At 39.1% G+C, this 13,072-nt stretch overlaps 1 protein-coding gene across 2 annotated transcripts in view; it reads left to right on the top strand.

Moving 5' to 3' along the window:
• Positions 1-13,072, top strand: part of INVS (inversin) — a 188,056-nt gene that overhangs the window by 137,017 nt on the left and 37,967 nt on the right. For both annotated transcript variants that reach the window (XM_012437549.2, XM_021674241.2), the window contains exons 9-11: positions 1,687-1,842; positions 2,279-2,508; positions 7,426-7,532. In XM_012437549.2, coding sequence (XP_012292972.2) covers positions 1,687-1,842; positions 2,279-2,508; positions 7,426-7,532 — 493 coding nt within the window. The remainder of the gene's footprint in view (positions 1-1,686; positions 1,843-2,278; positions 2,509-7,425; positions 7,533-13,072) is intronic.

Here is a 13,072-nt window from a genome sequence, read left to right as displayed (position 1 = left end):
CCTGTTGACCTCCACCTCTAAAACATGTTCTAAATCATTCTGTTTCTCTCCATCTCCATTCCAACCATCCTAGTCAAACCACCATCATTTTTCACTCAGTCTACTGCTAAAATGTTCACCAGTCTCCCTGCTTATATTCTAATCTATTATGAAACATTCTCCTCAGAACAGCTAGAGTGATCTGTTTAAAGCATAAATCAGATAATATCACTCCACTTTACATAGCCCTTCAGGTGTCTTCCATCAGTCTGACTGATAGGACCATTTGTGATCTTCCCTTTTCTACCTTTCTGGCTTACTCCACTGTCACTTACTGTGGTGCAACTACCCTTCCTTCCTTAAACACACACAATCATTCCTGTCCTGTACTAACTCTTCCCTTTGCTGAAAATACTCTGTCTTTTTTATGGTTCAGGTCTCAACTTAATCGTCAGCTCTTATGCAAGGCTTTCGGTAACCACCAATCAAAAGTAGTCCCTAAGTGACTACATACCAAAATACTTTTTATTACTTTAATTATACCAGTTGTCACTATATAATACTTTCTTGATGGGGAATTGTTTTGGGCTTTTTTTGTTGCGCTTTGCTTCCCTTCCTAGAATGTAACCTTACCTGTTTTATTCCCTGCTAAACACCTAGCATTATAATAGTACCCAGCCCAAAAATATGCTTCCCAGGTTTGCTCCATGGATCACCCTTTATGAAAGAGACACTGTTCTAGGCCGTATAGAGCCACAATCCTTAGAACTGGCCCATGCCTCTAAAATGTTACTGTAGCCAATTCAAACCTATAGAGGGATGGCATAAGCCAAGCATTACAGTGGAGTAACATAGTCATGAGTCAGTGTAACATGAAACACATGTGGTCAAAAACCTCTTTAAAACCTCAGGAAGGCACCAGAGAGGAGACCATATTCCATCTCAGTTTTTCTCCAGTGAAACAAATTCCTGTTTTTCTTCTTTCTTCTTTTTTTTTTGAGATGAAGTCTCTCTATTTTCTCCAGACTGGCCTAGACCTCTTGGGTTCAAGCAGTCCTCCTGCCTCAGCCTCCCAAGTAGCTGGAACGATAGGCACATGCCACCTCATTGTTTCTTAAATTGAGCCCTGGGGGAGTAGCTGGCTTGTATTTGGAGTGATATAGTATTAAAAATGCACTCCAGCAGGATGTGCGTGCTCTTAGTACCACTGGGGTACACAGGCCAACAGAAGGAACAGCACATGTAACCAATAGAAGGAACAGTAGATTGATGTCTCCAGTCACATGACCCCTTAGGGGAATATGCTTATTGAGTGGGTTGTTGGGCAGAATTGTGTACATCATTTAAATCATTTCCCTTTGTTATTATTTGTTCTCTTGCTCTCTTGAAAGAGAAAAAGAGAAAACTAGTAGCTGAAAAGAGAAGACCAGTAGCTGAGAAGGGGATACCATTTCAGACCAACAGGATGGAAGGCAAGAAAACAGCAAGAAGAGAAAGATAGAAGGCAGGGGGAAAGTGTGAGTAATACTTATGAAAAGGAAGGAAGGCAGAATCTATAAAAACGAAAAATAAAACAGGGAATCTTTAAAAATTGAGATTGCATTTATTCAAAATGATGGGGAAATCAAGAAAGGAAAGGACATATAATAATTTAAAAGGTGAAATTGTTATTGACTAGTTCATTACTTTCCTTTGATTCCCTTTTAGCTTTGCATGCTGCGGCCCTTTCTGGCCATGTCAGCACCGTGAAGTTATTACTGGAAAATAATGCTCAAGTAGATGCTACCGATGTTATGAAACATACTCCACTTTTCCGAGCCTGTGAGATGGGACACAAAGATGTGATTCAGACACTCATTAAAGGTGGGTTAATAAGAGTACTCCTAATAAGTCTCTCTTAACAGGTAGGAATTGTTGCATACTCTGTTTGAGATAAAGCTTTCCTTAGCACAGAGCTGCACAGGTACAAGGGTCACCCAACGTGGTATCAGGAACCTCAAGTTCTACTCCTAGCTCCACTTGTTGGGAGTTGCTTGGTATAGGAAAAGTCACTTCACCTGCCTGATCCTCAGTTTTATTTTAAATAAGGGGGAATGATTCCTACCCAGTTGTAAAAATCTGAAGTAGACGATGTATGTGGAAGCATTTCCATAAGAATAAAGCATTTAAGGAACAATTGTTATTATTTTACTTCTGTTTGTTTTAACAAATGCATTTAAGGAACAATTTTTTTTACTTCTCTTCATTTTAATAAATGCTATTTATATTAGACATTTTCATTATATTTGTGCTTTTCCAGGTGGAGCAAGGGTAGATCTAGTTGACCAAGATGGACATTCTCTTCTACATTGGGCAGCACTGGGAGGAAATGCTGATGTTTGCCAGATATTAATAGAAAATAAGATCAATCCAAATGTCCAGGATTATGCAGGAAGAACCCCTTTGCAGTGTGCTGCCTATGGAGGCTATATCAACTGCATGGCAGTTCTCATGGAAAATAATGCAGACCCTAACATTCAAGACAAAGAGGTAAAAATTCTATGTCTTTTCTATATTAAGTTTGCTCCAAAGAATTTAGAGTATTTCTTCTTTGTTGTAAACATAAGTAAAACAATAGTTTACAAGTTGAAGAGACCACTCACAAATCCATTTGTTAATCATGACTATTATTTGTTCATGTTCTCTTCTAGTCTTTTTCTATATGTATAATTTAACATAGTTATAATATAGGCTGGGAATAATTTTATAATTTTTTATAAAAGATTACATGGTATACATATGTATGCATGTATAAAAATATATTACATGGTTTTCTTTCTTTCTTTCTTTCTTTTTTTTTTTTATCCCCCAGGCTGCAGTGCAGTGGCACGATCTCAGCTCACTGCATCGCTTGCCTCCTAGGTTCAAGCCAGTCTCTTGCCTCAGCCTCCCAAGTAGCTGAGATTACAGGTGTCTGGCACCACACCCGGCTAATTTTTGTATTTTTAGTACAGATGGAGTTTCACCACATTGGCCAGGCTGGTCTCTAACTTCTGACCTCAGGTGATCCACCTGCCTTGACCTCCCAAAGTGCTGGGATTTCAGGCGTGAGCCACTGCGCCTGGCCTATTATATAATTTTCAAACCACATTTTGTTTACTTAAAATTGTCACCATTTTCTCATGTGATATATAATCTTTTTAATAATCATGAATGCTTAAAATTCCAAAGTTCTAAGAACTTTATGTTTTTAATAGCTTATTCAATCCTTGCAATAATCCTATAAAGTAGTTACTATTATTATACTCATTTTATAGAAGAGGAAATTGAAGCTCATGTAGATTAAGTAGTTAGCCTAAGATGACAACAGTGAGGGGAGCTGGAGGGGAGATTCAGGATCCAAACTCTGCCCTTAACCCAAATATTAGGTTAAATAAGTAACTTCCTATTGCTGGTCACTTTTTCACTATTATAAGTAATATTTCAGTAATTACTTTTGTGCATTTAACTTTTTTCCTTTGGGATTATTTCCTTAGAATAATTCCCCCTAAGTGAGATTATCAGCTCAAAGCAACCAGTCCTTTATTAATGTGATTAGACTCTGATATATACTGCCAAACTGATTTCTAAAAGATTCAGGTTAATCTATACTTTCCCCAAATGTGTAGTATCAATTTCTCTCAGTTTAGCCAGTATTAACTTTTTTGCTAGTTAAATTATTTTAACTCTTTAAAAATATTTGCATTTTAATAATGTTTTCCAAGTCAGAAAATTAATTGTCCCTATTAACTCAATTACCTATCAAACTCATTGAACAAGTATTTATCAGGATTGTTACTGTATGTAAAAGTAACATAAAGACAAGTATGCCAAATGTGGTCATTTTCCTTATGATACCAGGAATGCATCTTTTTAAATTTGTAGAACTTTTAATGTTTTACTAAATTGCCAGTTTTTTACATAAGTAGCATATAAAGCATCTTTCCAGTTCTATTAGCTGTTATGTGTATTGTTTTGGATTATCTACATAAGCAATCATGCATGCTATCTATGAATAATAACATTTTTATTTCTTCTTTCCAATCTTTATGCCTTTTGTTTCTTTGATGTGCCATATTGAATTAGAACCTTCAATACAATATTGAATAGAATTGGTGATAATTAACATCCTTCATTCACTCTGGTTTCTCAGATGGCAAGTTTTCAGCATTTTACCATTGAGTAAGGTGTTGCTATAGATTTCCTTATATTCCTAATTGCTAAGAGTTTTTAAAAATCATAATTGGGCCAGGCAAGGTGGCCTCACGCCTATAATCCCAGAACTTTGGGATGCCAAGGTGGGCGGATCACCTGAGATCGGGAGTTCAAGACCATCCTGACCAACAGGGAGAAACCTAGTCTCTACTAAAAAAAATACAAAATTAGCCAGGCATGGTGGCACTTTCCTGTAATCCCAGCTACTTGGGAGACTGAGTCAGGAGAATCACTTGAACATGGGAGGCAGAGGTTGCAGTGATCCGGGATCACACCGTTGCACTCCAGCCTGGGCAACAAGATTAAAACTCCATCTCAAAAAAAAAAAAAAAAAGAAAAGAGTAAAATCATAATTGGCTTTTCATCAAATACTATTTATGCATTTATCAACAGATATTTTTTTCTCCTCTTTTCTGTTAATACAGCAAATTATGTTGATTGATTTTTTTTTTTTTAGATGTTAAACAATGCTTGCATTTCTGGAGTAAGCCCTACATATATTATGGACTTTTATATACTAATAGATTTTACTTGCTGATATTTTAAGATTTTTGCATCTATGTTTATGAGAGAGATTGGCCTATAATTTTCCTTTCTTGTATTATAGTTGCGAGGTTTTGATAGCAAGGTAAGGCTAACCTTGTAAAAAAAAAATTTAGAAAGCAGTCCCTTGTTTTTATTCTCTGGGAGAATAAAATTGGTATTACTTCTTCCTTAAATATTTGGAAGAATTTCCTCTTGAAGTTATCTCATGTTGGAGTTTTTTGTGTGTAAAAGTTTTAAACAACCAATTCACTTCCATTAATTATTCAAATTTTCTAATTATTTTTCTTTCAGCTTTGGTAAGTTGTACTTTTTGAGGAATTTATTCAAAATGTCAAATGTATTTGCATGAATTTTGTCACATACATATTCCCTTATCTTTCTTATGTTTATAGGGCCTGTAGTGAGTGAGTTCTTGTTTTTGTCATAAATTGGTGTTTGTTTTCGCTCTGTTTTTCTTTTTTTTTAATTTCCTTCATTCCTCACCCAGAGCACCAAAAAAAAAAAACCCAAAAAACAAAAACACCTTGATATTCATCTCTTCAAAGGATTTACTTTTGTCTTTATGGATTTTCTGTGTTTTGAGATTTGGTTTGTTTTGTTTTTTGTTTTTTGTTGTTGTTCTTTTTTAAGACTGTATCTCACTCTTCCGCCCAGGCTGGAGTACAGTGGCATGATCATGGCTCATTGCAGCCTCAACCTTCCCAGGCTCTGGTGATCCTCCCACCTCGGCCTCCTGAGTAGCTGGGACTACAGGTGCACGCCACCCTGCCTGGCTAATATTTTTGTATTTTTTGTAGAGAAGAGTCTTCAACATGTTGCCCATGGCTGGTCTTGAACTCCTGGGCTCAAGCGATCTACCTGCCTCAGGCTCCCAAAGTGCTAGGATTGCAGGCTAAGCCACCACACCTGGCCTGTATTTTGAGTTTGTTTACTATATCATTGGCATTTGCTCCTGTCTTTTCTGTTTTCTAATTTCTGATTTCTATTTTGGTTTATTCTCTGACACATAGATTATTTAGAAGTGTACTGTTTAATTTTCAGTCAGTTGAGTGTTTTCTTATTTCTTTTTGAATTGATTGTATTAGTTTTTTATTGCTGCTATAACAAATTACCACAGATTTAGTGGCATAGAACAACACGAATTTATTATCTTACCATTCTAGATGTCAGAAATTCAAAGTGAGTCTTACTGGGTTAAAAAATCAAGGTGTTAAGCAGGGCTGCTTTTCTTTTGGTGGGTCTAGGAGAGAATCCATTTTTTACTTTTTCAGTTTCTCAAGGCTGCCCACATTCCTTGGCTGATGACCCCATTCGTCCATCTTCAAAGCTGCATTGGCTGGTTGAGTCTTTCTCTATATCACTTATCTGTATAACTTTTACACTTACCCTCTTGACAGACTCTTTCCCTTAAAAGGACCTTTGTGATTAGATAAGGCCCACCCAGATAATCCAGGATAATCTTCCCATCTCAAGATCAGCTGATTAACAATCTTAATTCCATCTACAACCTTAATTCTTAACATAACATATTCACAGGTACCAGGCACTAGGATATGGACATCTTTGTTGGGGGCAGGGGGGCATTATTTTTTTGGAACTTTCTTTATAGTCCAGCATATGATTGATTTTGGTAAATGTTCTGTATACATGTGAAAAGAGTACTAACTCTGTCCCTGTTGGATGCAGTGTTCTATATATATGTATATATAAAAAACTTGGGGCCCATTTTTTTAAGTGTGTTGTTTAGGTCTTATATATCTTTACTGCTCTTTTATCTGTTCTATCACCTGTTTTAAAAGAAGGGTTAAAATCTTCCACTATGATTATGGTCTTGACTCTCTCCCTTTTCAGTTTTATTGATTTTTCCCTTGTATATTTAGAAGCTTTGTTATTAGATCCATACAAATTTGGCATTCTGATATCTTCCTTTTTGAATTCTTTAACACTATAAAGTGTCCCTCTTTATGTCCAGCAATGCTTCATCTTTATCTTTCATGACATTAAAATTTTTAACAAATACAGGCCATTTATTTTACAGAATTTGACTCAATTTGGGTTAGTCTTATGTTTCCCCATAATTAGAGTCAGGTTTCACATTTTTGGTTGGAATATTACATAAGTATTGTGAATCCTTCTCAGGGTATTACCACTGGAGATATATGATGCCCCTTAACATAGTGTTAATTGGCTGGGTGCGGCAGCTTACGCCTGTATCCCAGCAGTCTGGGAGGCTGAGGCAGGTGGATCACCTGAGGTAGGGAGTTCGAGACCAGCCCGGTCAACATGGTAAAACCCCATCTCTACTAAAAATACAAAAATTAGCTGGGTGTGGTGGCAGGCACCTGTAATCCCAGCTACTCGGGAGGCTGAGGCAGGAGAATCTCTTGAACTTGGGAGGCCAAGGTTGCAGTGAGCCAAGATTGCATCATTGCACTCCAGCCTGAGTGACAACAGTGAAACTCCATCTAAAAAAAAAAATAGTAGAGTTAATTACTGTCACTTGGATCAAATCCCATTTGCTTTCTCCACTGTATACTTAATATTTTCCCTTTTGGTAAATAAGCAATTTGAGAAAATAATTGCTTGTATTGATTTTGAGTTAGCCTAAATAACCACATTTCCAAAATGCTTACTCCAGATGTACTTGATTTTTGTTTGTGCTTATAGGGAAGGACAGCTTTGCATTGGTCCTGTAACAATGGATACCTTGATGCCATTAAATTACTGCTAGACTTTGCTGCTTTCCCTAATCAGATGGAAAACAATGAAGAGAGGTAAGTTGTTGACTTTTTTTTTTTTGAGACCGAGTCTAGCTCTATTGCCCAGGCTGGGGTACATTGGCACGATCTCAACTCACTGCAACCTCCACCTCCTGTGTTCAAGCAATTCTACTGCCTCAGCCTTCTGAGTAGCTGGGATTGCAGGTGCACACCACCACACCCAGCTAATTTTTGTATTTTTAGTAGAGACAGGATTTCACCATATTAGCCAGACTGGTCTCAAACTCCTGACCTCAGGTGATCCACCTGCCTTGGCCTCCCAAAGTGCTGGGATTACAGGGGTGAGCCACCATGCTCCGCCAAGTTGTTGACTTTTTTTTTTTAAAGTGCTCTTTGTTTATCTTGCATCCTTTCTACTAGATTTTTTTAAATCTCACATTTAGATATTGGTTTAGAAATAATAACTTATAAGAAAACATTACACTAAGAAATAGTGAGCCAGAATAGAAAAGCAAAACCTCCATGCAATGTTGATTTTGAATCATAGGAGTAGGGGGGGCGCATGGCATCATATTCAAGCTTATTATGTACATGGCATTTGAGGTTGGGGCATGAAAAACACTGAGGCACTGTTTGTATGTTATTTGTGCATGGAAATGAAACTCCTTGACCCTGAAAACAGGACAAGGAGTATAGTGTGTGGTGTGATAAGGAACGCTGAAAACAGCCTCCTGAGAATGCAGTTTGAGTGTGTACAAGGTCACAGGTGCCTCAGCAACCCACCTCAAATGGCCATCTAGTGGATGTTTGTAGTTAATAGAAGCCCTTTCAATAAATACTTGGCATACAGATGCTGGGGCGGACTCTCTCAGAAGAGCTACCCCCATCCCTGCTCAGCTGCAATCATCTCAGTACTTCATTCTCGGCGTTGACTGCAAGCTATAAGCTCTGCAAGTGGTGACCCCGACTTGATAGACTTGAAGTTACACATGAAGGAGGAGAGCTCATTAATTTTCAGGGAATCCTGGTAAGGGACAGTCCTGACTCCCATCAGGAGGGCAGGACACATGTGTAAAATATCAGGGGTTAGCTTATCATGGGTCAAGAAATGACCAAAGTGCAGAAAGTATTTTTTAAAACAGTGCAACAGCTACTTAAAGCTATCCAGTGCACTGTAGAGCCTGGAGCTCTACACAAGCTTATGCTCTTAATTCGGCAGGAATGCCCTTGGTTTCCTGATCAGGAACCTTAGACTTAGAGTTACAGGAGCAGGTAAGTCGCTGCCTGAAAAGAGGATATGAGCAAGGTCACTTTACTAATGTTACTGTTTTGAGCACCTGGGCGCTGTGGTGTGTATGCTCTGCCTTGTATCCTGTTTATCTGCCAGATTGCAGTGAGTCAGGCCACCCATCTTCTCCACCTGAAGGGAATTTAGGATATTTAAAGGAGAAGGAAAGACAGGAACCAGAAGATCAGGGAGAGACTTCTCTCCCCACTTTATTCCTTCCTGTGAGGAATAAGGAAAATTTTTTCTAGTGAGGATAAGGACAGACCAGAGCCTTTTCGTCCCCCAATAGAAAAGCTATTGCCCTCTTTTCCTCCACCCTTAAAGGGACCTGCATCTGTTGGCCCCATTCAGCCAACAGCACTCCCCACAATGGGATTTTATAGCTCTTCAGAATTTTATCTATAGCCTAGGGCAAGCACACATTTTGCAGATGAGAATATTTTAGTCCTCCTTCTGACTTCTGGCTAACATTAGGTCAGTGAAGTTCTGATTGACTGAGCCAAGGAGTTCATTTAGGGCAGGGGAATGTATTATATATTCCAGAGGTTTCTCTTGATGGAGAGGATATTATCAGTTAGTGGACAAAGAGATGCCATTGTGTAGCATGAAAACATAAGGAGAAGCTAAGATGAAAGTTCAGGGTTTAATCTAAATGCAGATTGCATAACTAATATAAAGTTTGCAGAATTATGTTAGGGTTATTGCCCAAGAATCCAGGCCCAATAAAAAGGACCAAGCAGCATGTGAAATCTAAGGAAGAGTGATTCTTGGTGGTCTTAGATCTAGGCAGATTCTCATAATTTGTAGATAACAACTGATTTGTGATTAGACTTCCATACCTGAGGTCCTGTTACAGGAAAGGAGTCCCAATACAGGCCCCAAGAGAGGGTTCTTGGATCTTATTCAAGAAAGAATTGAGGGCGAATCTGCAGAGCAAAGTGAAAGCAAGTTTTTTAAGAAAGTAAAGAAATAAAAGAATGGCTACTCCACAGACAGAGCACCCTCCTAGGGATGCTGGTTGCCCATTTTTATGTTTATTTCTTGATGATATGCTAAACAAGGGGTGGATTATTCATGCCTCCCCTTTTCGGACCATATAGGGCAACTTTCTGACATTGCCATGGCATTTGTAAACTATCATGGCACTGGTGGGAGTGTAGCAGTGAGGACGAGCAGAGGTCACTCTTGTTGCCATTTTGGTTTTGGTGGGTTTTGGCCGGCTCCTTTACTGCAACCTGTTTTATCAGCAACGTCTTTATGACCTGTATTTTGTGCTGACCTCCTGTCTCATCCTGTGACTTAGAATGCCTTAACTGTTTGGGAATGCAACCCAATAGGTTTCAGCCTCATTTTACCCAGCTCGTCTTTAAGATGGAGTTCACACATCTCTGACAGTCACTCTGACCTAGGTCTTTGTGTTAGTTTTCACGTTTCATGGATGCTGTAACTAAAATGGCTCCTGCTAAAATACCATCCCCATCCTCTTAGCCACCACTCATTCTTTCTTTCTATTAGTTGGTGGGAAACTTTATTGAGAAGGGATTTCTCTAGGTCCATCTCAGAGGAAACATGTTTCTGTTTTCTAGAACTAACCCCTGTACCACTTCTTTCAGAAACTTTCCTCATTAGAGGGAGAGCTGAAGATGTCTGTCTCCCCTTAAAACTCTTAAAAAAAAGAAAAGAAAGTTTAATAATCCTCAGACAGTGATGATTTGTTTTGTTTCTATAACAATGTATTCTGTGTAACAGCATTTACCATCTGACTGCTATATTTTTAAGGAAACAATGAAATTTTTTGTAACTCAATTTCCATTTGTATGCTAAACCTTGAATATGAGACCTAAGTAACTGCATGAATTAAGATGTTTACTCCCTCCCGGAATAAACATATGTTAATTACAGACCAAAAGACCAAAGGAAAAAATGCTCCTAACTACATGCCGATCTATAGATAAAAAGAGATAGTGGCAATAACCCAGTCTCTGTTAATGTTTCATCAGCAATGCACCTTGATGTACAAATGTCAGAACTTGGCACTGCCTTTTACGTTTATTGACATTCCAGTCTAGGCATTCTACTCATCCCATCAGACCATTCCCACATGGCAGGTCCAATTGTATCTTGTCTGTTGTCTATATCCACCTTGTTTCTTGGTTGGTTACCATCAGTGTAGTGCTAATTTTTACTTCTCATACATTGACACTAGTCAGTTGATGAACACCCTGTAGACATAATTTTTGCCAACTTCTGCTGACTTTCAGTCAATAACTATCTGACAGACTCACCCCAACACTGATGGGAATATTCACAGTACTTGAATTTTTCTAAATTGAATTTGGGATAAAGAAAGATTCAGTAGTAATAATCACAGTGTGTTTTATGACCACAGTTGTTTTAAACACTAGGTATAGACTTCAATCTTAAAATGATGTTAGATATTTGGATTGCGTCTCTGAATAAAAAATTGAGAATCCTACTTTGAATAAACCAATTACAAAAATATGTTTTTGAGAAAATTGGGGAAATTTGATTATGAAGTGGTCCTTAGATTTTACTAAGGAATTCCTGTTAACTTTGTTAGTATAATAATGACATTGTGGCTAGGCCCATATTATTTACAGATGAATACTTAAACACATAGAGATGAAGATGTTATAGGAAAGTGGTCCTGATCCCGACCCCAAGAAGGGTTCTTGGATCTCTCACAAGAAATAATTCAGGGTGAGTCCGCAGTGCAAAGCAAAAACAAGGTGTTTTGTTTTGTTTTTGAGACGGAGTCTCACTCTATTGCCCAGGCTGGAGTGCAGTGGCACAATCTCAGCTCACTGCAAACCTCCACCTCCTGAGTTCAAGCAATTCTCCTGCCTCAGCCTCCTGAGTAGCTGGAACTACAGACACACACCACCACACCTGGCTAATTTTTTTTGTATTTTTAGTAGAGACAGGGTTTCATCATGTTGGTCAGGCTGGTCTCAAACTCCTGACCTTGTGATCCGCCCGCCTTGGCCTCCCAAAATGCTGGGATTATGTGGGTAACCCCCCATCTGGGCACCAAGGAAGAAGAGCTAAGCAGATCCCTGGCACAATTATTGCCTGAAGAATATCTTAGTTTGTATTGTTACTACTCAGTTATTTCTTTTATATAATCCTTTATATATAATCATGTATTAGTTTATAGTTGGAACAATTAGTGCCTGAAGAATATCTTACTACTCAGTTATTTCCACATATATATATAATTATATCTTAGTTTATAGTCAGAGGAAGATCTAGAGCAGACACGGTGCAGAGCATGATTTAAGGGAAAAACAGATCAGGACAAGAATCTATGGCCCAGGCGGTAGTGCCCCTGCCTAAAAGGGCGTGTGCTACATGGCAGGCTGGCCCACACGTCAGCGTTCAGTATCATAAAGATACCTGCTGTATGGCAGCCTTGGAGCAAGAGTCACTACTCCTGTAAGGGAGTTGTAGTATCTCACGTCCAGTTCTTGTGGAAAGCTGGCCTCAGGTTGGCAAGCCCGCAAATGTCCGAGGGCTTAAAACCCCTCCAGTATAATCGCACCTAGGTGGCTGTATATCTTGTCAGCTCTGTTGCTATATACTGACTCAAAGCATCCTTCTATAGGAATCATTGGAAGCTGCTAGCAGGTGACTGTATACCTTGTCAGCTCTCTTGCCACTGTGCTGACTCAGAGCATCCTCCTATAGAATTTCTTAGAAGTAGCCTGCCCCTAGATGTTGCACACTGCAACCTCTTCACTGCGCACGGCCCAACTCCTTGCCTCGGTGAACTAACGGGGTGGACCCCTTGCTGCATACTGCCCACCTCCTAGCCTAGATGACCTAATAGGGGTGGGCCTCTTGCTTATCGCTCATGTGAATGTCTTGACCCTATCACTATCCTTAAGATGACCTCACTCACTACCCTGCCCCCTAACGTATACCCAATAAATACAGACTCTCCTGGACATTCAGGGCTTCGCCTGTCTCCGCTTAAGTGGCATTGGCCCCCCAAGCCCAGCTGTGCTTTCTTTGTCCTTCGGTGTCTTGTCTCTTTATTTCTCGGATCCAGCGCCTCAGCACAGTGATAGGGGACACCCCACGACCCTAGTAGGGCTGGACCCTACAGATTACAGACATGTGCCACTTTACCCGGCCGCAAAAGCAAGTTTATTAAGAAAGTAAAGTAGTGAAAGTACAGTTATACCATAGACAGAGTAGGGCATTCCCGAAAGTAAGAGGAGGAACGCATCCACCCTAGGTACAATACTTGTTTATGTACAGGATAAAAAAAGATTATGGGAAG

The sequence above is a fragment of the Aotus nancymaae genome, unplaced genomic scaffold (genome assembly GCF_030222135.1).
Source record: "Aotus nancymaae isolate 86718 unplaced genomic scaffold, 86718_ANA_hifiasm-v0.15.2.pri h1tg000003l, whole genome shotgun sequence".
NCBI lineage: Eukaryota > Metazoa > Chordata > Mammalia > Primates > Aotidae > Aotus > Aotus nancymaae.
This window is presented reverse-complemented; position numbering and strand designations above follow the sequence as displayed.